Here is a 27,850-nt window from a genome sequence, read left to right on the forward strand (position 1 = left end):
AAGCTATAGTGGAACCGGCGGGGGCTTTAGTGGAAACAGCGGCGCTGGTGTTGGTGCAGGTGGATGCGTAGGTGGAGGTGGATTCAGTGATGGCAGACGAAGAGGCGGTGGAAATCCCAACAGCAGGAGGGGTGGTGGTGGTGGTGGTGGTGGTGGATTCGGCGGTGGAAATGGTGGTGGCGGCGGCGGCGGCGGCAACGTCGGCGCCGGCGGTGGTAGAGGTGGAGGTAATGTTGGCGGCCGAGGCGGTGGTGGCGACCGTAGTGGTGGTTGCGACCGCGGTGGTGGCATGGACCGTAGTGGCGGTTGTGGCCGCGGTGGTGGCAATGACCGCAGTGGCGGATGTGACCGCGGTGGTAGCAACGACCGTAGAGGTGGCGGTGACCGGACAGCAGGGGGAGGGCACGGCAGTAGAGCGGCCGAAGCTGAGGACGTCATGGGCCATTACGGCCGGAACAAGAACAACGTGAACAAGAACAAAGTGCGTACGGGCATATACTATTCGCCCCCGGGCACGTCCTACACGATACTAGAGAAACCGCCTGTGGCCGCTCCTCCCCCGCCACCTCCCAGAGCAACTTACCTTAGGGAATCGTCGGCCGGATCGTCTAGCACATCCAGTCACCCCGGTAACTATAAACAACACCACTATAAAGTCTCGAAGTACCGTTATAAATACCATTTGAAGTTTGTTACAAAGTCCTAATGCTTATTGCCTTGTAATCTATACATTTTATTACTCGTGTTACGAGTACCGAGTTGAGCATCGATAAAAGATACAACATCCGTAGTCTGTACTGATATATCGATATCGAAAGTGGTGTAAGTCACGAAAGTTCAAAGTTCAGAAACAAAAGGTTAAATTAGAAAGGCTGTAGAGAACAGTTTACTAATAAAATTAGCCTTTTTATTGGTCTACTCTACTAAATGGACGTATCTAAAACTCACAATATTGTTTTCACTCTATAAATGGGTACTGTTGGTACCATTTTATGTACTATTCGAATTACTTGCACCATTTTTGCAGTTGACGTTTTTTATGAATTGTTCAAAAATACTTACACCAAGTATGTACTAATATTCATCTCAAATTATATCAATTTTGAGTGAAAAAAGATTGAGAAATTTAAGAAAAAATTACATCATAAGTGTTTTTAAATGATTAATCACAAAATAGGCAAGGTCATAATAATTCATCAGAAGAAACGGAATATAGTTGCGTTTGAGCGGAAGTTGTGCGAATCAAAATGTCTGATTCACACCATTTTTGCACAATCCACTTTCTTCATTCGATTCCCAGTATTTACGTTTTTCTGTCATTTTAGCGGAAAACACACTAAGCTAGGCTTACACCTCTTTCACAGGAAACAGAATGAAGGTAAAATTGTCGTCTGGTGGTGTTGCAAGTACTGTTTGTGTACAAACGTGACTTGAACCATTTTTGCTCTCGACGGCTCATATATATTAATTATTCAGATAACCGATGAATTTAATAGATTGAGACTTATTAGTATTGTACCAATTATACTTTGATACTTTTTATCCATCTCTATATGTGTAGAATGTAGATATCTGTTGAGTATACTCGCTTAATCGGTGTTTTCGAGGGGTCTAGCTACTAGAAAGGCGCTACAAATTTATTAAAATTCACAGAATGCATAGTGGTTTATAATAAAATAACCACTCCCTTTTGTTCGACATGTTGAAACGTTTATAAAAGCTGGAAGATGACAGGCAGGAAGGTTCGTGTTAAAATTTGTAACATAATCGACTATGAGCGTTTGTGTAGTGGTTGAGGAAGAATCACTAAATAATTACTCTTTGAGATGACAGTTTGTAATGACATCAAAGGAAAATTCGAGAGCGGCGAGCCAACACTTAACGCACTAGTTTTTACTTAACAAAATTTAACACTTATAGAAAATTCGATTATTAAAGGGTATTCAATTAGGATCAAACCGAAGAAATTCTGAAAGCTCTTTCAAGCTTTTAGCTGTCTCGAGACAGCTAAAACAAATATGTTAAATCTGTTGTGTTCTTAACGCTAATTGGGAATGTTCGATTAAATTATTCGCCAAATTAACAAAGTTATAGTTACATCATAAACACGGCGTTACATAATAAATTAATTAACGTTCACTGGCGTTGGCTGAGACGTTTTCTATACGAAGTCATTAGGTTTTACTCGTCGTGTATAAAATAATAATTTGCAATCTCAGTTGCTCGTTGATTGAAATAATTCGTGTTGGATTTAAAATGAATAATTCATTTAAAAAGGGATTTGTAATTATCATACAAATGTACCATCCCTCGAGGCAAAAAATAATTTCGTTATTGGCGAGCAACGCGATTCTAAGTGCTGACCCAGATTTTATATTATTTCATACTGGTCCTTGATGCCTATAGTGTGTGGACTTAAGTTTTAATAAAATATAATCACTGTTCGTGTATGTGTTGTTGTCGACGTACGTTCAAACAAACCTTATGAAATTATAAATGCACCCGATAAATAGATTGAAGATGCGATTTCCGTTGTATTGTTTGTGTAGTGTCCCGTGCTAACCTCCCTCGACATTCTTATCGACGGTTCAATACAATTTTATTAGTTGAGTAGTTTTTTTTTTTTTTGTAATACTGTAGAAGACAGGATTTGCCAAGACCTTTTATAAATGAAGCCACGTTATTCTCTCAAATAATATTCTTTCTACTACAATTCGTGATACTTTTTTTTTTTTTTTAGGGGTTGCTTTCGTATATCACGGACAGAAAGCAAATCGTTAAGTTTAAGAACTTTCAATTTGATCCTTTTTATATGCTGTCAGGCGTTCCTCATTTAGCTCCATTACCAGTTATCTTGTCCGTTAATGGTTAAAATTTTCTAACGCTCACAGATTAATTTTCGCCAATGACATGCAAATATTTCGTTAAATAAAATCACCTTCTGATTAAGTCTTTCTACAACAAAATTATTTAAATTCTTTATCAGTTTGATGTAAACACAATAACTGATCGTTAACAATATTTAACGATAAATTAGATAAATGCGAAGTCACGTCTTTTTTCAGATTTTGTACTCTAGTTCTCAGTAAATATCATTTAGATAATATTGTGTTTCAACGTTTGTTTAAAAATCGCGATTTAGGCGTTACATTTGACTCGACTCTCTCTCTTCCAACAAACATTTGAATATTTTAAAAAAGTCATCTTCACTGGAATTTATAAATAGGACCTGTAAAGTTTTACTAATCCCGATGCCTTGAAATCATTGTATTTTTCACTATACTCTGTTCGCCGGCGTAGCAGAAATTAACGTGTTTTAGCTTTTGCGCTGGTTACTCTCTTTTGGAACAGAGTGTATTGCGTTCTACTTTAGAATGTAACTCAACAGTATTGACCATACTGTAGAAAGTCACCATCTACTAATTTTCATATACATACAAAGCCTCGAAGCTTTCCAAAATAAATTTCATCCATTTATATCATACAAATGAGGTAGTACACGTCAACCCCATTTAAAATATAAGCCGTTATTTGATAAATTAAGTATAAGTAGTTTAGCTACCAGGAGTATAAATGATTTGAAGTTCTTATGCGAGTATAAAATTATTATCAATGGCCACACAAACTGTCCTCAAAATTACTAAGTTGTTTTAAACAATGTTACTGGGCCCAGCCCGTTTACATATATATATATATATATATATATATATATATATATATATATATATATATATATATATATATTATGTATAAATAAATAAATATATATATAATGAGTAGTTTGAAACTTGAAATTAGGAATTTTCTCAATATTACGTTTTGGATTTTGCTCTTTATTATTGTGATAGATAATTTCTATACGTCTATATAATTTGTTTTTTATTTCGATTAATTTGTCCACTCGGGATTGGTTCACAGGCACTAGTAGCAGTGGTGGTAACCGTTCTAACAATGCGGGTTCCCGTGGAAATTCCGGGAAAAAGAGACCCATCTCCCCAGAACAAGTACTCAAAATGTTTTCTCCGCCTAACTACAGCATGCCTCAATCGTCGTCATACCATGCGACTAGTAGTGTCAAAGTACAACCGCCACCCCGGTCCAATTCTCACGGGCCCAGCACCTCTTATTCGCACAAAACCCCATCGACGTTCACTCACATCGACAACCTCAGCGTACGCACGATATCCATGTCCAGGCCGAATCCCACGACAGGCGGCAGTCCGTCCAACCAAGGGTTTGGGATATGCGTCAAGGGCGGAGTCGACGAGTCAAGTGAGTAAATCAGCAGCATGTTTTAGAATGAAACTGTATATTATTCCAATAGTTTCCTTATTCTCTAGACTTTTACTCTAGACTCACTGTGTACGTCTGGGGAAAAATTAAAGTGTCTACAACGTTTTCACAACTAAACATAGGTTAAACGATATTTTTCCACGAGTTGAATCAATCATCCACCGACTGTGCTTCTCTTTTAATAGACAGAGAGGATATTTTCAAAAATACATTTTTGAGACAAATATTCAGCGTCGTGTGCTGACAATAAAACGAGAACAGGTTATTTGGAATAAACAATACTTTCAACGTTCCTTATTTCCATATTTACGTAAGCGGAATTTAAAAATTATCTATTAGATCAAAAGCGCAGTAATAAGGCTTTGAAGTTAACTCTGTCCCCATAAAAAATGACTGTCCTTAACATAATACGTAGTCCCTAGGAATTTTTTTATGTGAAAGTATAATATGTAAAACCTCAAAATGCAAGGCCAGTGGTTTTCATTGCCCTAAATTGTATTAAACACTGCTGAGTTTTAATATCCATTGGCGTATGATTGCACTAAAGGCCTAATTGTCCTGACCCATAGTTGGTCTAGCTTATTTGCTTGTATTTGTATCCATCATCTACACGAAGTGCACTTGAATTTAGAAGAGGGTCTAGGGAGGAACCATCGATAAAGATTTTATCAATCACAGTTACACGTTTTACTCCTCTGACCTTATATATATCCTCATTCGGTTTTTATTGTTTCCGTGTCTACACTATTCTAACGGCGATTCGAATCTCTTTGTACAGATGTCGGCGTGTATATATCACGGGTGGAAGAGGGCAGCATAGCCGAAAGCGTAGGATTGAAGCCGGGAGATTCTATATTGGAAGTGAACGGTCGTCCGTTTACCAACATATCGCACGACGAAGCTCTAAAGGTAATCATCGACCACGTATAATATCCACCGCGTCTTTGACGTTCTAAACTTACGTTGTCTTTGAACACTGTCCGCCGCATAGATCCTAAAATCGTACAATCAGATCACCATGACGGTCAAGTGTCCACTGCTTCCCCAAGAGGTAAACAGAAACGAAGGCGAGAGCGGCAACTTGGAAGACCAGTGGCGGATGCGCCGGACGTATTCGTGGCTCAACAGAAAGGGACAACCGGTGTCGCCGCCGCTCGAATACTCCAAGCCTAACTCTCCGTACTCGAAATGGTCGTACACCAGGTCGTCCAAGGACAAAATCCGAAAAGTAAGTACACACCGAGGCCAGGTTAAACCGGATACCATGGTGATACAAAAAAAAAAAACGTGTGTTCCAGGTGGAACTAGTGATAGAACACGGTCAGAGTCTCGGCCTGATGATCAGGGGCGGGTCCGAGTACAACTTGGGCATATTTATCACGGGCATAGACAACGACTCCGTGGCTTCCCGGTCCGGACTTATGGTGAGTAGGCACATATGTAGTGTTGAGCGTCAACTCAATAATTGAATCGTTTCATGCAGAATAAACATTAGTCCATCGAAGCATATTTAGAGGAAATAAAACTTAGATAAGACTTAGATACCTTTTCGCGTAAAAATAAAAAACGAGATTGTGCACTGTGTATAAGGTCATTTTTTGCTTCAATTGCTATACTTCCTAAAATCCAAAAAATTAACATGCTCGCAAATTGACTATATACCTTGATTAATTGTTTATATACCTTCTTGCATGAGACCATTCAAGTATACTAACGAGATAAGATAAATTTCTATCAGGTCGGCGATCAAATCCTGGAAGTGAACGGTCAATCGTTTTTGAACGTGTCCCACGACGAGGCGGTCAATCTGTTGAAATTTCAAAATCACATGACGCTGACCGTGAGAGACGTCGGCAAAGTACCCCACTTGTGTACCACATACAATACCGACACTTGGAACTGTTCATTGGACAAGTAAGTCTAATAACTGCTAGAAAATCTAGATTTGTGTAAAGTAATGTACAGTGGTCCAAACAATATGAGTTGTTTCGAGTCGTGTTTATGTAGAATTAATTGATAGAAGTAAGTGAGGTTAACAACGATATCGAAACAAATTTAATTGTCGTTGAGATAGAGTTGTTAGTTTTAATTTACTCGACACAATCAACCTCCTAAAATCTTGATTATTTCACTGCTGTTCATATACCTACCTTTAGTGGATCAGACATTAAATAATATCGAATATCATGTCAGTTTCTTAAACTTCGAAGCGCGCCTGTGAATGAATTGGTTTTACAAATTATGTGTTTGTTTAGTAATTGGACCCACTTAACTTTTTAATTACCCAATCGATAATTTCATTTAGGTCAGCAATCGTAGCCAAAAGGTAATTTTTAAGATCAAAAAATGTTGTTATTTTATATTTTTGTCATGTAACAAGCTCATCTAATTAACGGAAGACACTTATTTTTTTGGAAAATAATTTTGAAGACATTTCGGTTAATGTTATTTTACAGTATTAAACAATGATATTAAAATTTTGATCTTTTTTGTTAAATTCTAGAGTCTTATCAACTTTTTAAATAAATGATAAACCAACAATTTTGACTGGTCGATGGCCAGTTTTAAGTAATTATTTTTAAAGTTATTATAGTTAAAGCTAAGAACGGAAAGAAGGGTGGGATGTAATATTATTTTTATCTACACACGCTACTTAATCGCACTCTACCTACCACCCTAAATTTTAAACCTTAATAACTTTAAAAGTAATTATCCAATACTGGTTGTCGACCAGTCAAAATGTTGATTAATTTATTTTAAAATTAAAAAGTAAATTAAATACAAACGTAACCGTTTAAGTTTTAAAAGTAAAATATTTTGTCCTGAAAAATACTAAAAATGAAAAAATATTTATTAATCTTATAATACTTTAGAATAGCAAAAAATAAAAGTCAGAGGTACAGCGGCAGATGTTTAGGTGAAAACGCCTTGCTGTCTTTTCTCGAGAAATTATCTAAAGATTAAAAAAAACTACACGTAAACTGAGCCAGTAATTTTTAAGAGAATAAGTGGGTATGACAACATCTTTTGCACGGCCTCCCTCCCCCTTCAGGCGTCTCGTGTAGCGAAATTCAGACAATGCATTTGAGACTTTAAACCGACTTATCGAATGACACTACAACGGCTCGTCTCGATCTCGCCCCGTCGACAGTACGGCGTGTTATAGACTTTTTCGAGTCAGAATTCAAAAAACTCCATAAGTCAAGTGACACGATTACATACAAATTTATTGTCCATAAAAATTATTAATTATATATTTATATTTAATATGCCCGATTTTTATTATCTAGTGTTTCGCATCGAAGCGTTTTTTTTAAACGATTATATTTATATAATTTATAATATAATTACTGTAGGCTTGCGACAAGGTACTGTTTTATTTTTTTGAAAATGTATTATAATATGTCAATGTTCTCTTGCAGTACCGACAACACGTTGAAATTGGGAACTTCGGCAGCTTCTCAGATGGTCGAAGAGAAGGCCCGGGTTTTGCTGTCGAAAAATGAATTCAACACGTTGCGATACTACTTGGACGAATATTCGTGTTCTCGAATGTCCATCGATGCATTTATAACAATACTTTTCGAATTGCTCAATACGACCGATAAGGTAATTGGATTGCTGAGCATATAAATTCCTCTTTATTTTTTTCTTTGGTTGGATTACATAATATGTTATTCGGTTTTTACAGTTTACGCTGTTGACCGAACTGCGAGAACTCATTGGTCATTCGGACAAGGACCGTTTCGATCAGCTGGTGTACAGGAGAGGACGGGAATCGAGGAAACCCCGTTGTAGGGTAAGGGTTTGCTGTCAACGGTCCCGTGTTGTTAATTCAATTTAATATAACTATTTTAAATGTCGGTGGCATGCTTATTGCGTTTGTAGGACGTCGACGACGGGTTCGGCTCAACCATGGCCGGGGCGCAGAGTAAAGGATTCGATGATTATACCTGCGAAGGCGACGACATGATCCGCAGTGCCTCTGCGGATTACCCGACTAAGAGCTACAGGAGCCTTTCCAGGTAAACTGAACGCCGTGGTTATTAAGTCAATTTACAGATAGGGAGAGGTGAAGGCAACAGAAATTAATATAGCCTTTGCTATAATTTGTATAAACTTTAAATAAAACTCATCTCGTAATTAAATCATGGTACTATTATTTTTTTTAATGGGGTTTTTTTCCCAATAATTTGTGTAATCCCGCGAGAGCGATAATAATCCACCGCTGACATTGTATCTACTCTTTTTTCCCCTCGAGAAGCGAACCATCCGGGGAAATAAATACGGCGTTTTGTTTATACCAATCGCTCGTTTAATTTTAAGTTGCAAATTGGTTTTACAACGAATTCTTACTCGAATAGCACGTTTATCCATCAGCAAATGCATGCGGTCAGTACTGTAGTGGTTTAAAATTTGAAAAAAGTTCACTAATTTCCGTTCCGAGTTTAAAGAAAACTTCCTAAAATTTGATGTTTTTCGGACTTGAAAAACTAAACGCTATAAGCAGAGATTGACATTGATGCAAAATCTTGATACATCCATAAAACATAATGCACTTGGGTCATTTTACCGAAAGTGGTACAAACGTGGACAAGGCGAATTTGTGAAGTAATTTTATTCTAAATGTACATTAAAATAAGGCGTTATCTGATAGTAGAAACGTATCATTAGAGTTCAGTTTTTTCATTGCCAAATCAACCAAGAGAATCAAAGTTTCTATGGAAATTCTCACTGCCCTGAAATTTGGTTCATGGGTTTATTGGGTAAATGAAAAACAAAACTCTTATATGATTACTTTTTTTAACTTTTAAGACAAGAAGAAAGAAAAACCATTTCCCTTGCTGGAGCACTACATTATATTATTTCATAAGAAGGATAAAGGGTGAACTAGTAGTAGATTTGCAATTAGGTACAATAGGCAAGTGTTTATGCCTTATGGCCTCTGTAGAGGTCAAGTCACATTATATTGGTAATAATATAGTTAAGAGAGGAGTCGATGTTAACTGCGGTGTAAAAGGGAAAGAGTAGCTACATTTTTCATAAATTGCTTCTGGCCCCAACAAGTCTAAATCAGACTTTATGATGGTTAGGCGTGGGTGAGGTGGGTATCTTTAAATTGTGTTTCTTATTTGTCAGCGAGAGGAAAATGGACGTCGATCGTTCTCCAATGAAAATCAACAGCCGCAACAGAGACATGGAGATCGGAGAGTTCGAGTTTAGCCATCAGGTAAGGCGATCATCGTTTGTTAAAATTTGTATTAGACGCATTGCGTTTCATCGACACTATAAGGTTCGACTTCTTTTGTTTTTTCTTAGGACTACGGTGACCTGGAAACCGAACTACTGCCCAGGAAGTACCACAGCGACATGGCAGACCTCAACTATTCGCACAGGAACTCGTCTCTTTACGATGACACCCACATGACCCGGTCGTCGGTAATGTACCACTTGATATGTTTTATTCGTATACATTTCATTCTTTACCATAACAGATAATCTAGACAAATCGATTCGTACTCTAGATCTACTATACAAACGTCGTGTATAATATATGTGACGTGTAATATTATATTATGTACATTTTTGACATATTATATGTACTGCAAATACACTTGATTGTAAATATGAGCTCTTAATCGCTGTGGCATTGTAGAGCATTTTTTTATCGTTTCCGTCCATCAGGCGTAATGTCAGCCAACTAACTAATTTTCCTGACATCAGATAAGTAGAAGGGTAGCAACATAAAACTTGGGCAATGTTTAACACTTCCAGTGTGTTTTTTAATGCATACAGCTAATAGCTAGCCAATGCGAGCGGCCCAGAAGACAGCTAACCCATTGCTATGCGCTTGCGATTTCAAATTTTTCTTTTTTATACAAAGATGCGGTAACGCTTATGTCTCGGTTTACTCTTAACTGCTACGAGATCGATTTTACGAGACGTTGACGACTATCTCTGTTGGAAATAACCTTAATATAAGCTCGCACGATTCAAAAAAATGGTATAGGTTGACGCAAAACAACATTTTTATAATAGACTTTTGGAACGTGACTTATTTCGTGACTCAATTCTGCTAATAGCACAACATTCCCCTGAAAAGTTGCCATATAGGTCCCTCGCAGGCAGCTAAAAAAAAGTACTGTAAGCAGTTCAGAAGTCTTCGCGAAACAGAGATATTATTTTAAAAAAAAGACTAATGACAAATAAACGACGCAATTCGCCTGAATTCCTTAACCCATTGATACGTTCCTAAGGGTTGTTTTTTGACTCTAAATCATACCATGTAACTTCGAATTGTATTGTAACTTTCACTTAATCATTTTCAAAGTAAGCCGTTTTCTCTATACAGCGTGGAAACCTTTGAGTCGCTAGAGTACACTCGGTCGGATTCTAAGTTCAATCAGTCGTAATTCAATGCCATGACAATCGGCACGAAATATAATAAAATATTTTTTATTTTTTACCTATTTTAATTAAAAAATTCCAAATAAGGGCGATCAAAATTTATAAACACTTTTTACTTAAAAAAATTAAACACAATTTGATTTAACGATGCATTAGGCAAAAAACTTAGACTTAAGTCGACAATAAAGGCTCGGCAAATCTTTGATTCGATTCGTTTCTTCCTATTCTTCTAACCTTCGTGACACAAACTGTATGTTCATACTGTCTCAGGTAGCTATAAAGTCTTAGCCGTTGCTGTTGTCGTTTGGATTCGCATATTACATCGTTCATTGCCTCTGACAATCAGATATGCCGGCGTTCTATGTCCCATAATTGATAATAGTATAAAGTTGTTAGCGCAATTAAGTAATTCGTTTACGATGCAAATTCGATTGTTAGTTTACAACTCAAGAGTTACTAATTCAAGCGACGAAATTAATTATATTATGCAATAAATTCGCCCCGGCGACCTGACGGATGACGATGACTTACAAGTATTGCCTCGCCGCATATATTACTATGTACGTCTAGACGCTTTTGTTGCGATTGTCACCGCTTATTATATGAATATTAGGGTGGTCTTTTTTTTAGGTTTGGGTAAAGAAACACCCCCAAAATTGATTCAAAATGGATAAAAAACGATTCTAGAGTTTCTGATCTAAACTTTGATTTTAACCATGAGGCATAGCACTTTTTCTAATAAAAGTTGGTTATTACACCTTTTTTTTTTTATACACATAAAATAATGGTGTTAACAAAAAAATACTTTTTCAATGATATTTCTTACAGAATCCTCTTGTAATCTGATTGTCACTCAACATTTTGAAAATGCAGACTTTTTAAAAAAACGATATAAAAGGAAAATTACATTTTTTTAAATATTTGATGTCATTTTGTGAGAGGATTTTACAGAAAGTATCGTGTAATAATTTATTTTTTGTTTACACTATTATTTTATCGAAAACCCCAACTTTAACCCTTAATTTCGTGCTTGCACAGTCAGTTGCGGCCCGTGTTAACATCAAAACTGAGATCAGGAACTTTAGGGGTCTTTTTTCATCCATTTTGAACCAAGATGGATACGTTTCTTCATTAAAATTCTACCAATTTCAAAAAAGGACCACTCTAATATAATAATATATACATTACAATAACTATTGTTATGCACGTGCTTATATCGGTTGTAAATAATATAATACTTAATAAAAAAATCAATAAAATTACAAAAACCGCCGACCGACAGACGAATAAAACGCTATGAAAACGTTTCGTCAGTGTAACGATATTCGTGTATGTCATATTATCGTTTAGAGGTATTCGTTGTGCTTCACACACACTCAACAAACAGGAACGATGAAATATTTTGGTAAATATCTTTTGCGTTGATTATTAATTATTCTAACATATATTGTACAGTCGGGATGAAGCCTTTGAACCGTATGCCAACGACATTGTTGTACGGAACACAGGACGTTGCGTAAGGCTACCCATTGAGGTTATTCTAATTGGATTTTGACGGTTTTCCGACAACAGGTAATAATTGACGATTTGACGCCTTATAAGTTAAGCTTGACACATCAGATTTGTGGCTCCACCTTGGGATCTACTCGTCGTCAAAAACCGTTTCCAGAAATGTAACACATTATTATTACGTGGTGTCTCGATGTGTGAGAGAATGCAAGAATACGAAAAGCTAATAGCTTTTGAGAGCATCTGTGCTTATCTACAATTGACAGATAATAATCGGAGTTACCTTCTTGCTCACCACTGACAGTACGAACGCGACAACCTTAATCATTAGCCCCCATTCAAAACGATTACCTACGGCAAAACATTAAATATGTTTAATTGTATGCATTTCCTCTTTTTCTACTCCCCTAAGTAGGTCCGACCAGATCCTTTTTGTCCCCTTCCTTTTCTAAAGCGATTAGGGAGCTTGGAAGCTTCCGAATCTTTAAAACCCTTTTAAGCTTCCACAGCATTTTAATAAAAAAAGTCTTACTCAAGGGCTAAGCAAGTTTTTATGCTGATATATGTTTGTGAGCCTAAAAAAGTTTCGAAATATCCAAGCCAGGGTTCGGCTAGGTATAAACGGTCATAATTGTTTAATGACATCCCGTGTTATCTGAGATTTGAACGAATTTTTTTTTAAATATTAACATATTATCCACTTGTGTAATTGTATAGGGTTGTTTTATATCATCTTAAAACGAGACAAACCCAATGTATAAAATGTTTATATTTTACACTATCACCAAAATAAAGATAAAAGGAACACGTTTTTTTAGGCTTAATCTAAAATATATTTCAGTGGATGTGGCAAAAACGCTAAATACCAAATAGTTTAAAAAGTTAGTTTTTTCGTGTTGTCCAAAATTTGAGAATTTTACTAATATTTTTTTTTAAAATGCTGAGAAAATTTAATATTTGCTTATTGAATATTTCGCTGTAAAGGTTAAACATTACCTATCCGTTGATAAGCGACTACATTTTTTCCACCATAAATATTTATTTTTAAGCTAAAAATCCCCTCTTTCTCCACTTTCAAAAAGTTCTAAAAAAATCAATTACACACACTTTTAAATCTTAAATAGGTATAGCCTGTTTTGCTATAACGTTTGAATGGTGGAAAAAATATAATATATTTTTCCCGCTTCACGGCAAAACATTGAATCATAGCATTACGGATTCACATAACCGTCAAGATTAAATGCCCTACCATGATGATTAAAATGTTATAATTGTCAACATTTAGTTGTAGTTTAACATATTTTGTTAACACGCGATTGAACGAAATCGAGTAATGATCATAATGTTACATAACAAACGTGTACTAATAGATTTCGTGTCGATGACGCGAAAATGTCCACGTTACAAACATGTTTACGTTTAAATCAAATTATAAATGTGTGTGTGTGTAAGTACGGTGGACTGTTGTCTGTTGATTTTACAGGGAATATTTTTTAAAAATGTAGCCAGGCGATGTGGTCTGTCCTTTACACAGAGATTGGTGCCATCGAATGCAAAATTTTCACATTTGCATTTGTACTAATTTTGCCACCTGGTGAAATGTGTACACAGTGCTGAGTACACACCGTCGTCAGTAGTCAATTCGCTTTAATTTCGAATTAACCGTACGTTTAGCATCCCAGTTGTATCGAGTCTGGTGTTGGTTATCAAATTATTGCATATTATGAAACATGGCTCGCGGTAATGGGTTTTTTTCAATCAAACCTTTCTGGGAGATCAATTTTGGTACATTTCACATGTGAGTGGTGCTAAATTATGTACATGCCTTTTACACAGGAGTCGATACGAAAAAGGAACGTCCGTGTGTAAATATTATAAATTATGTAGATCAACAGTCGAGTGTATTATAAGCATAGTCGGGCAAGTGTCATACGCGTTCGTTGTATAATTAAATGTTCTGTACTCGGTCGGCTAAACTTGTAACGATACAACCGAAGTGCACTTGTAAAATCTCATAAAATTTTAAATTAAATTCAACAATTATTTTGTAAATTATCATTGCTAATAAATATATTATGTATAATATACATTATCTAAAAACGCGAAACTAGGCTTTTGAGTTGTTGGTTTTGAGTAGCGATCGATTGGTACTGTAAAGTTGTGTTAAAACTGTACATTAGTATATGTATTATTAATATATCTAGCTTTGTCTGTCTCTGGATTATTATCAATTATTTGTACATAATACCTTTTGGATTTTCATATAGTGAAAATATCACTCATACCATCAAATATGATGTACAATGTACATATTATACAGCTGGTCATTAAGAGCCTAACAATAACAATGTTATGTATGTAGTAAAATATAATTAAAGTTAGGTATATGATAATTTTTAGAGATGTATACTTATAATTCATAACATATAAGTTGTAATTTATTATTGTTAATACGAAGAACAAAAAGTCGAGATATATTGCCAATCAATGTTTTTTTTTTTTTTGTATTAATTCATAAACTCTATTTTAAGCTATACTAATGCTTTCAGAGCGGATACTTGGAGGGACTGCGATCCCACTTAGGGGGATGGACCCAAAAATTGAAATCCTGGTACTATGGAAGTTCTCTAGTAAGTCTCCGTTTAAATGTTTCAGTTCCATTTAGTTGTTGTATGTGAAGCAAGTAGTTAGAGTATTATATAAATAATACACTATCATTTTTTTTAGTATAATATAAAAAAATATATATGTATATTTATTTATAGTAAAAGTATAGAAACCATAACAATATAAATATTAAAGACCGTCTTATTTTTTTTTCCAGACTTGTGTATATTTTCTATACTACTACAAAATATTAAAATATAACTATTATATCTGATATTGTCGCCTCTACAATTTTTTTTTTAGTCATTGTTCTATTTTTCTATTCATACAGTACAATAATATTCATATTATGTTATTATTTTTAATTTTTTTTTTAGAGCTTATAAACAAAACCGTAGTTTTTATGGTTAACCGAATATTATATCGTGTTAATGGATTTTTTTGTGTCACATTCAAGCCGCAATAACATGTATTGTTTTTAGCATGTTTTTGTTTTTGTATTTTGTTTTTTAGTCGACCGCTACTTGAGACCACCATAAATTAAAATATATATTTTAATACGAAAAAATAAAAATCGAATAAATAGTTTTATTATTCTTCTACATACTCTATAAGTGCACTTCATGACACTTATATTAGTGTTATTATTATGATGTTGACATATTGTTTCAACGCCGTCGACACTCTTCAATATGCAACTAACAATCACTCTATCGCCTACTCGTTTTCCCCTTTGAATAATTTATTCTATACACCTTTTACTTTTTCTTTTTGTTTTAAATGTGTACACATAAGTCCACTCGTAACTTTAACAACCTCGACCGACGAACAACTTTTATTTGTTTTACATTTTTTTTAGCACGACCCTAAGCTTATTATTGCAAACGTCCATGCACACTGTCCGTGTACTGACTCGACTTACTTTTTTATCACGTTCTATGTAATAAACGAATGCGGAATGATACATGTTGAAGCATAATAAAAAAAAACAATTTTGAAATTTTAACGTCTCAATCTCTTAAATTAAACGGTACCTAATAATCATAAGTGCCACTGACCTCTGAAATCCGTCATAATCCAATCATCACACACGTTAGCATAGATAATAATATTATACAAATCGTACATTTTAATCGTTTAGAAATAATTTTTTTAAACGACTTTAACCGATCAGAAGTCGAGTCGAAAGTTCGGTCCGGTCGTTACCTAATGCGGTAACTGACAATTTGTACACTGTAAAAGTAAGAGTCTATACATTACCACTAGTAAGTCTTAATTTTTATATTTTTTTCGTCAATTTTAAACAAAACATTGATATTTGTTTATATGTGCGCAGCTTCTGAAGTCTGAACGCTGTTTTATAGATATATTATATTGTGTACTATTTTTACAATAATGTCTTCGACTATCGCTTTGCTTAAAAAACCTGCATACCTAACATACATTTTATTATTTATATACGTTACCTATACTATTACAGGTGTTATATTATATTGAATGAAATCTGGGTGAAGTCGTTTTTGTTGTTTAGTTTCTCCGGTAGTAAGCGTTATCACTTATCATTGTTGTCATTGCTGTTGTTATAGTGATTCGACGTGCTTATGTGTACCGCTGTAACGACTAACGATTACACCTATTAATAATGTTGGTAATTGGTATGTGTTTATGTTCGAGTGTAATAAAAATTCAAGGTTACAACATTAAGGTTTTTTTATGATTTTTTTAGTGGTTTTTTTCATTATTACTGCTATTTTTTTTTGTATTTTATCGTCGAGTCATTTTATCCAGAGAATAGGACGATTGTAAGTTTATTGCCTAATCCTCGATTTGTCGGGCGTTTTATAAAGTGCCATACCTACTGCCGCGCCGCGACCGGCAAAAAGGTTTTTATTTTTATTTTCAATTTCTATTACCCAATAATATAATAACAATATTTTATCAACATAATATAATAACGGTATAGAAAAGTAATATATATTTATATATAAAAATAGGTATAAGCGCTTCCGGATAAAACTGGTCTTTGATATAAACGCATTCTGTGTACTGTGCTGTGCTGTGTATTGTGTGTGCTGTTGTGTAGGTAATCATAATGTTTAATAGTATCGCCTGGTGCTTAATATATATATATAATATATTATAATAACTCAAGTGTTTTTGCGTCGACCACAAAAGCGGTTGTCCAGTGTTTGGCATAATATTAATTATGTACTATTATTAGTATATAAATCAGTTGTATTGATTATGTATTTTGCTTGTGTTTTTTTAAGCAATTATCCGGCAAACAACGATCCTATGACGACGGTAATAACGAACCAATGGACGACGACGATTGTTACCGGCGAAGAGAAAGCGGTTTCAACGTGCCTTCGTGTTCCTCTTCGCACAACGATTCATTAGTAAGGATATTCTACCTATTACTTTTATTTAAACAAACTTATAATACCGCAAAAAAACATGCAATTTATTCATCGTGAAATAATTAACCCAAGAATGAATTACACTTATCATTTTTGTTTTTTTGCGAAGTCGTCATTAAATATATTATAAAAGACAGCTTTTGAAAAAAAATTTGCCGTTGTTTTTAGTGAAAAATTACTATTTTTTCTGAACTCATTCATAAATCATTTATAATATGCTTTTTAATGAAGAAACACTGTAAAAAATATTATTCACTTCTCATACAACAGTAATATTCATATTAATTTCCAAATATTTGTTTTTACTATATAGGTGGATCATATTATAAATATACCATTAGTTATCGTTATAAATGCACTTGTCCCCAGACGAATTTTTCAAGTAATTAATTTTTTAAGGTTAAAGAACGGTAGATACTTGTATTTTTTTAAGCTTAAAATAAAGGAAGATAAAAGTATAAAAGTATTTGTATTTGCTTACGTTAAATAATTTACTATTAATATTGAAGTTAAATGCATAAACTGACGTATAAAATAAAACATTTGATAACTAGAAAAAAAACTATCAAAAAAATATTCTACTAGTATATTTATTTTAATTGTCAGATTTATAGCCTACGTAGATTTTTGAAAAACCTAATCTTGATGAAATCCTTACGGAAACGTTCTTTTTGCTTTTATCATATTCTATTTGAATCCTATTTCATATGACATGTAAGCTTATTAACTTTGGAAAAACCTATTATAGCCTATTTTTACAGAGTAGGTATTTACTTCAGGTTGAAATGGGTAAAAAAGCTATTTTTTTTATACTTTAACATTATACTAATTTATTCAGAATCCTTGAATAAAAAAACTGTCGAGCCAGCTTAAAAGTGTATTACACTAACGTGGTATTTTCATGCTAGTATAAAAGCTCAGGAAAATAAATCCATTTTTTTCATCAAAATGTAATTTTCCAATTTCATATTTTACGTTCAAAGGACTTTCATCAAGAGATAAAGAAAAGACCATTTGAAATCGCCATTTACAGCCTACGGCGTTACTTTGAATGCGTACTCGAGGGAAGACTAAGTATAAGTACTGAAAATAAATCCTTATGGACTTCAGAACTGGCAAAGATTTTTACACCACTCAAATTGGGACATTGCGAATACATTAACTCAAAAACGTCACAGATTAATCTGTGGCGAATATAAAATAAATTACTTCGCACCCAAGTTAAAAATATACCTGATTTCCAAATTACTTATTAGCTAAAAAAATAAAGACATGTGTTAATTTGTAAGCTAATGACGATTTGTATAGAAAACAACTAAATCCTATTAATTGTTTAAAAATATTTTAAAATAATTTAAAGGAAAAGATTAAACGTTTCAAAAATATTATTTTCAAAATGTGTTTGATCTAATTAAAAAAACATAAAACCAGAATAGTAAATAGAATAGTGAAAGCTAATACAGTACAATTGTACTATGTACGATTTTGAAAAAAGATTATTTGATAATTATTTGTGCAACGATATTTTAGAAACGTTTTCATAGAAGTTTAAATATGAAACATGAAAAAATATATAATTATAAAACTTTACATTAAGTATTGAACGCAAAATTGTTTTAGAAAACATTTTGTCTATGATACTCAAAAATATATTTGTTTTGAAAAAAAAAAAAAATTAAATTATAAATAACTTATTTTAAAAAATTTTACTTTTTCCATTTATTCTATACCAAGCCTCAACAATTTTTTTTTTAATTGATATTGAAATACTTTCCGTGAATATTATAAAAATGTTATTATATTGTGACTACCGGTGTTGTCGTTTAGCACAATAAGGTTATTTAAAAATAAATATAATGATATATACAATTTAAAAATAATATTTAACTATAAAACACTTATGCAAATCAAATTCAATAAATATACATGCAATTTGTACTAGGGCTCCAGATGCGGCCTTCCATGTATATTAATATATTTATATATTTAAAATTTTGGCTGCAAGATGATTTAATAATATTTGTATAATATACCTATTTGACAAAGTATCACTTGCGTTTCTTAACAGATTACTTTGGACCAGCAAGGCAATCTCCGGATAACCGTTAAGAAAATCAAACCGCTTCTGGGAATCGCCATCGAAGGTGGTATCAACACCAAACACTTATTGCCTAGAATCATTAACATACACGTGAGTATTTATGGGATAGAATAAACAATTGTATACCGATAGTTACAACTGTGTAATTGTTTTCATTTAGAAAATGTACTAGTTGTACAGGGAGTATAAGGACTTGCTGTTTTGTTAGCAGTGCTAACTTAGCACCATATAAAATTGTAATAATTTTTTAACAACTTTTCATAATAGTTTAAAACATAAAAAGGTTAACATAATATTATCATTTTATTTTAACAGTCACAAAACTGATATGTATCGCTTATAAACAAATGAACTGACATATTATTGATTATTGTTACTATCAATTGAAGATATTAACAAAAAATAAAATGTTATGTGACAAATTGAATATGTCCTATTTTTCTTGCTATTATTTTAACATTAAAATGTAGTTTATCGAAAAAGTAACGATTTTATTTAGGCACTTTGAAACTACATTTTGAAAGAAATCAATTCCCCTTCTACTTTGTCCATTAATCAAATATAAGTAGTGTGCAACATTTACTTTAAGTTTGATATCAACAGGAAAACGGCGCTGCTTACGAAGCTGGAGGATTGGAAGTCGGACAACTTATACTGGAAGTCGACGGACAAAAAGTCGAAGGTAATATACCAATTTTAATTTCATCATAAGTCATAACTGTTGCTATATTAATTACCGTTTATTAACGCTGACAATATTTAGAAGTCAAATTAAAATTCGAGGGAGTGCATAAAATAATGTATAGGTTGTTTAAAATGTGTTCTCTATAATAAAACTTGTGTTTTATTTATTAGTAAACTGAAGATTTGAGAAATAAATTATTCCATATTATCATTCTTTCCCTTACAAATCAATGTGATGCAGTGCACAGGTGTCATAAGTGCAGTAGTAGTTTATAGCATTCTATACATTGTGTGCATTTCCATATCATTCAATGTATGGAATGATTGGCATTCTACAACTCCCAACGTTTTAGTTGAAATATTTGAGAAAAACAAATCATTTATAACATACTAAGAGAATGTATCCCATGTGCAAACGTGTGATGATTTTGAAATCATTTGTAGTAATAAATATTTATTTTTCTTTCTTCTTTTTTCATGTAGCCTTTTCATGGCACCGACCTCCAATAATCACGATCTTGGACCCTTTCCTCTCAATCCGTTTTTTCTAATCTCTCCAGATCTTGGCACATTCCATCCAGCCACCGTTTCTTTGGCCGGTCTCTGGGTCTTCTCCTACTGTTGGTTTGTTTTGAATTGACGCCCTAACTTCATTTGTTTCTTCTCTTCTCATTTTGTGTCCAAACCACGGAATTCTCTGACCCTTCACGTGGCTTGTTAGGTATATAAGGTATTTAGGTTATTTCCACGTTTTTTCTTCTACGACAATTTGTAATGATAATAATAATAATGAAAAATGTCCATTCTCTACTATCCGTCGTGTGCAGGTATGCCTCATCAAGAAGTAGCCAGACTCATCGCTGAATCGTTCGCACAAACTGATAAGTCGGAAATCGAGTTTCTCGTGGTCGAGGCGAAGAAATCGAATTTGGAACCCAAACCGACTGCGCTGATATTTATGGAAAACTAACCAGACTGTGAGTAGTTTATAAGTGTTAACTGTCTTGAAAAAATATCCGTTTTTGGGTACCTACATAGCCCATATTTTTGGATAAACATAAAACAGTCACTGCGGTTTTCGCCAACGCTGTAATTTCAAAAAAAAATAAAAATTATTGGTTTTTTGCCGTCGTTCTCGTTTGAACGTTTCATTATTGTTATTATTTTTTTATTTCGTGGACAAATTTATTTATTTATTTAATATTTTTATTCATTTTGAACTTGCATACCTACATCATTATTTTATATTATTGTATTATTTTACCACTACACCATGTACATTACCATAATAAATTATTATCATCGAACGGTTTGCATTTACTCGAATTTTATTTTTATTCGATTGCGGATTACAAAACTACACTAAAAAAATGTATTAATATGATAATATTTTTCATGTATTTTTGACCTAATGTATGTTAAGTGGCACCAGCTAGAGCCCCGATATTGTTAAACTCTAGTATTTACCACAATTTATATTATTAATTAATATTAGGTACTAAAAAATTGTTATAATTATGTACAATAACGGATAGAACGCTACATTATATATTACATATAGTACCTATTTAGTATAATAGATTTAATTTAGGTTAATTGACTCTGTATTATAATATATTATATAAATTAGAAGTCCAGAATTTGTATCCCTTAGTTACATAATATGATATATCACAATAAAGGCCGGAGACGGGACTGATGAACTATGTAAGGAGGAAGGACGTTAATTGTCACTTGACCACTTGCTTGATCTGTTTTTTAATCTATTTGAGTTAAGTTCATAAATTTGACCAATCAAACGCCTTCCCTTTGTGACATGATAATTTATTTATATTTTATCGAATCAATATTGATTCTGATATGTGCTAGGCTTCATTAGTGGGAAACATTTTAATATTATGTTGATTGCTCCGAGTTGGTTTTCGGGTAACTTTTAAAGAATCTAAGTAACTAGCAAATAGAGCGCTTAAACACAATATATATACAAACAGTCAGCACACAATAATTAGTACAACACGTTGAGCAAAACAAATCAACTATTTTTGTTTTTACTTTAAACGATTAAGTTTGTCGGGTTATACGCACGTTCGCTTAAAGTTCCTTTAAAACTAAGTGTAGTTCATCATTTATGGCCGTTTGTACTCAAGTAAAGTTTAGCCTTGTCTTGAGTAATTTTTGTTTACGTACCAAACAACTGTTTGTAAATGATAAAATAATTGTTTGAAACGGTACAATATTATATTTAATTATAATTTACAATTTGACTGTCCCGAAAATAGATGTTATAAAAATAATCTTACATTAAAAGCATAAATGTTAAAAAAAAGCGTTTTACGGGTGAAATATTTTTGAACTGCATTAACTTTTATGTTGTATTTTAGGATTCATAAGTGCAACTTTTCATTTTGTTCACTAACACCAATAACAATTCAAACTATTTTTTAATTACCACCACTTCAACTATTAATCTTAGCATCAATTGTAATTAGATATTTTTTTTTATTGAAAGACCGTTTCAACATTTATTAATTTAATAGATTATTTCGAAAATAATGAAAATATTTTTAAATACATTTTTAATCATTTATTTAAATTCGTTCATAACATTTTTTTAGTTATTCTTCATGTTTTTGTTTCAATCGATTTTTAGTTTAAATAATCATGTTGTTAATTTGTATTTAAATTATTAATGCAATTCGGGTTTATAAATGGTGTCTCGGGTCTAGTCAAACTTATTTTTTCTTAGAATTGTTAAACTACCCTTAGATTTTATGGATAATCAGTGCAAACGGCTGTGCTTGCTTGATCATTTAAATTTTAACAAACTTAATTTAATTTAATAATTTTTTTTGTTATCGGGCAATATACTTTATTTGGTATTTTAACGTTCGGCCACCAAAACAAATATTTTAAATTACATTATAAGACATTTGACTGATGATTATTTTATTTTATTTCGGTGCAATGTGTTTATCTTATATAAATATGTATAATGTATAAACGTAATTATATTATATATTTAACATAAATTACATACCATTCAACACGTACACCGTCCACGTTTTGTACACTACATTTCTCTCACTTTTTATCTCTTTCTGTGTCTTACTTTTTCACACACACAACTGTTTATTGCACACAATCACCTCACACTTAATAGACAGATTCCGAATTTTCATTTTTAACTACAAATATTAACAACGTCAATGGATCAATGATATCAGATCTATGACAGTAAAAAATTGTCTTTTTTGTCAGTTATAGATTAAGACGTTAATTTTAGTTATAGCTATTCACATTTTACACTCGCCAAATCGGATTAAAACGATTTTGGTAGGAAAATGTTAAACCTATTCATCTCCGGTTATGCCTATATTATTTAAGTTTCTTACTGCCTTATGCACTTGTACATTCCTATGACTATTTACTTAATAGTACAGTAGCCAACGGCGAATTCGCAAGACTGTTATTAAAAAAAAAAAAGGATAATAAGTTGTACGTGTTCCACGTACAATATTATTAATGTATATTATTGTTTTACCGTTAATGTAAATGTACAAAAACCTGGATATGAGTACAATTATTAAGGGTTAAATAAATGAATATAATGTTACCCATACAAACACACAACTGACGATACCTAATCTATACATATGTAAGATAATTAGGAATGGTTATTATTTAATACCGGTTCATTATATTGAATAGGTTGGGCATAAGTCGAATAATTCCTTTAATATTATCTAATATAGTGATAAATAAAATATAAGCTATTATTTCATAATTGATTATTCTATTATTCATCACAAATGTATTCGGTATTTGTTTCGTTCTTTTCATTTATAATTTATTAAAATACAAATGTCTTATTATCTAAGATAATAGTTTACATATAAATAATAAAATATATTTTACCCTTAAAGGTTTGCTAAGTTATTCGATGGATAAAAAGCCATCTATTATTTAAGAACAAATACCTTATTCGTCGAATTAAACGTCATTATTTATTATATTATTTCAATTTTGCCCAAATCCACTTAAGTTGTACTTTGACATGCAGTAGGTACCTTGTGTTTTTTTGTATTAGTGAACGTTATTTTTTATTTCAATCGCGGATTTGAAAATCGGACGCAAAATGTATTTTTTCCTAAATAAAAGCCATTAAATTTATTATTTTGAATTTTTATGTCCATTTTTCCTAGCGAATCGATTAAATATTTAAGGGTTCAAAATGGTTTTTTTTCCTTTCAGGTCATTTTTAAAAACATCATTTACATATTTTGTTAGGTTATAAATGCACAAGTGGAAAAATAACTTCGCCTGCTTACTTAATTATTGATTATCTATTTTAACATTATTGGACATTAGTAAGTTGGTTTCGAATTTAATAGTAGGCGATTATTTTGGAGTATATAATGATAAATATGAATGTGATCGATTGTAGTTTTAGTAAAATTTGATGCTTCTTGATGGATCGAGAAAACACCAAATTTTAGAAAACGTTTTGTAAGTTAAAATTAATTCAGTTGACACTGGAGTGTACTACAGATTTATTCGAAGTACATAGGTATGGTAAAGTTAAGTTAGATTAGGTTAGGTTAATTTAGTTTATAAGTTTTGGGACGCATGTGGACTATTTTCCACTATATATCTGTATTAGTATTAAACAATTTAATTGTAAAGAATACCACAAAATAATTATTTTAATTCGTTTTTAATAACCGATTTCAAACATTTTGTTTTAAACCTTTTCTGTATTTGACATTAAGTTAATGAATTTAACTTTCAATGTTTTCACATCTTTCAAATTCAACCGTAGTTAATTAGGTTCACCTTAGTCATCCCCCCCATTATTGTTTATACTTATTTTATACCGGTTTTTGTCCTACCTACAATTCTCAACTTTTTTCGATTATTAAGTTATTTTACATTTTAATTTTTTTATAAATAATTTGCCCTATAACAACCACTGTGGGAAAATGTTGTGTTCCATATAACCATGGAACTGGGGAAAAAATCAACCTTGAAGAAATTTAGAGGTTTTTTTTTAGACAAAATAATGGGTGATGGGTCTTATTAGGTTTATTAATTCTTTTTTTACCCGACTTAACTGGGTCGGGATAAAAAAAACTCTAGTTTTTGACAACTCTCTGACTGAAACCAGTCTTTGTTCTGTACAGAACATATTTAATTCATCTCATATTATAATATTGTTCTACGCTTTGACTGGGTGACAACCAGTACACCATAATCTGCTTAACATTTTCTAAACGTTTAAATCACATATACGCTCGTTTTTATTGTACACTCAAATATTTCCATTTTTTAAAAATAATCTTGTCCAAAAAAGTTGTTAAATTATGTAGGCCGTCTTGGGGTAAAAAATTCCTTTCTAGCTGAATTGAATTACATTACATTGACGGTAAAACATACAATATACATCATTTTGATGGGCGTTCCTAACCGGTCAAGTCCAGATTTTGTTTTCTGAATCCAAAACAGCTCGTTTTGACTAAAATTGGACTCGACAGATAGAGTTGGACAAAATGTGATTAAGTAACGAAAAACAAGTGAAACAAATCGAACAACGTATAATTGAACTACAAAATATGTAATATTTGTATTCGAATAAATCACAAATCAAATAATTCGAATACGTTTGTGTTAAACTATTTATTCAAATAATACTCATTCGAAAGTCCAATTCTATTAACCGGTTGAGGGACTGTCAATCGAAGATATAATAATAAATACCTATTATAGTTGTATACATATGTATAGTTAATAATATATTATTATATTAGAGTTGACCAATACATGTACGATCCTCTAGAAGTATTATTGACTGGAGAACAAAGGCTTTACCTCGTACGCCTTATTAATTAAATCATTATTATTATAATCTTTTATTTTAATTTTCATAGACAATTTTCGTGTATAACACAATAATACATCAATATTATGTACATTAGTCAGCATTGGAATCGCGTACAGCTATTATTATTATTACTATTATTATTATAAATGTATAACATTACCAGTTGCTGAAAATATTATATTATAGACCATAATAATATATGAATTGCATTGAAAAGAGAAGTTATTGCCGGGGTGAAAAGGCGGAGAGTCGTTGGTTTTTTGCTTAAAATAATTCAAAGTCGAGAAATTGTTGGAAATCACTAATAAACATTGAGTGCTTGCTAAAAGGTTTATACAATATTATAAATGTATAAAACGTACCTGGTTACTTCTACTTAAGTAAAATATAATATAATCATTATAGATTGCATATCTAGTTCAAAGCGATATTTCTGTCTTGAATAATATATTGTTGTATTTACATATTTTAAATTAAAAAAAAACCTTTTGTTTGCGCGCGTGTCATTGCTTTAATACTAATTAATTAAATTATATAATTATTATAACTACATTTTTTTGAGAAAAAAAACTAGACTTTTCTCCTTTTCTCCTCGTGCACTATAATATTTACGCCTATACTACTACATATATAGTAATGCACACAAACATAATAATAATAATATTTTAAGTATTATTATATTTGTACAAAATTATTTTGTAACTATATCATTGTTGTTTGTTGAACTTATTATTAAAACATAATTATATTATTATTATTATTATTATTATTATTATTATTACTACTATTATTATTATAATGTTACAAAAAAAAACTTTTATTTTGATTAATGTTATATGATACAATATGGCTAATAAACGAACAATTATTATAAAATAAAAAAATTCTGACAGTGTATTTTCCAAATTTTAGCACATGTACTATTACGGTGTACCTAAAACTGAATGTGGTACTTGTATTAAGTCTGAACGAGACGAACACCATAAAATATAAATAACTGTGTAATATAAAAATAAACGTTTATCATTTGGCTTTATCAATTTTTGAAACTTAAATGGCAACATACATCATAAATGTTATCATTTTTTTGCACGGAGAATAATTCGCTGAATATGTTGACTGGTCAATAAGCAGTTTTGGATAAATCGTTTTAAAGTTATTAAAGTTTACATTTTTAACTGTAAAAATGTTTTCAAAAAGAAGCTCTAAAAAATTATAAATATTTTAAAAGTAAACTTGTGTAGGGCGTTAAAAGAATCAACCGGTATAAAACAACGTAATTGAAATTTAAAATTGTTGATTATTTTATTTCAAAATGCATCGTTTTATTTTATATTTGCTTCATTATTAAAAATTACTACTAGGGAGTATGACGGAGTACACACAGAGGATCCTAACAATCTGTACTAAAACATTATTTTATCATAAATTGTTGTCATCCTATTATTGGAATAAGGTTGCAAACAAAAATATTTTGAATCAATTCTTAAAAACCATTTTTGTAATACATCTATGTATATACACGATATGCAAGTCACAAAAAATGTCATAAAACCAGAACCATTAACTGGTTGTGATCGACGAAGTGCGTATTTTTTTATAAATCGAATTTAAAATTAAAAGTAAGTACACATTTATTGTATTCAATTTTACATTATGAATTTTAAGTTTTTTTTTAATATATATAGCAAGATGATAAGTAGTTACTAGTGTGTTAAATATTTTTCCAAAATCACTTGAAATATATATATATATATATATATATATAAGTAGTATGTACTCGTTTTTAAACACATTTAAGTTGTATACATTTATAATTTATCTGCTTTTTCTAATATTTTATCCGTTTTTTTCTCGCTTCTTTTTTTAGTTTCTTTTTAAATTTTCTTTTTTTTTGACCGCTTCTCTTGTTTAATTTTGTGAAACACTAGCATGGGATAAGTATGCAAC

General features: G+C 32.0%; 1 protein-coding gene across 1 annotated transcript; it reads left to right on the plus strand.

The window, feature by feature from the left end:
* Window positions 1-212: 212 nt before the first annotated feature.
* Window positions 213-26,468, plus strand: LOC126837151 (uncharacterized). The gene is made up of 16 exons (XM_050570980.1): window positions 213-629; window positions 3,919-4,272; window positions 5,072-5,202; window positions 5,285-5,521; window positions 5,592-5,717; window positions 6,032-6,207; window positions 7,716-7,902; window positions 7,985-8,092; window positions 8,182-8,318; window positions 9,433-9,523; window positions 9,613-9,732; window positions 14,760-14,840; window positions 17,088-17,216; window positions 19,306-19,428; window positions 19,942-20,020; window positions 20,850-26,468. The coding sequence occupies exons 1-16, from the start codon at window positions 290-292 to the stop codon at window positions 20,990-20,992; spliced, it is 2,562 nt and encodes an 853-aa protein (XP_050426937.1). The 5' UTR covers window positions 213-289; the 3' UTR covers window positions 20,993-26,468.
* Window positions 26,469-27,850: the final 1,382 nt, after the last annotated feature.

This window comes from Adelges cooleyi, unplaced genomic scaffold, assembly GCF_023614345.1.
Source record: "Adelges cooleyi isolate 19-005CV unplaced genomic scaffold, UGA_ACOO_1.1 ACOO_flye_CR_arks_rails_tigmint_CR_PRNA_247, whole genome shotgun sequence".
In the NCBI taxonomy this organism is placed as follows: Eukaryota; Metazoa; Arthropoda; class Insecta; order Hemiptera; family Adelgidae; genus Adelges; species Adelges cooleyi.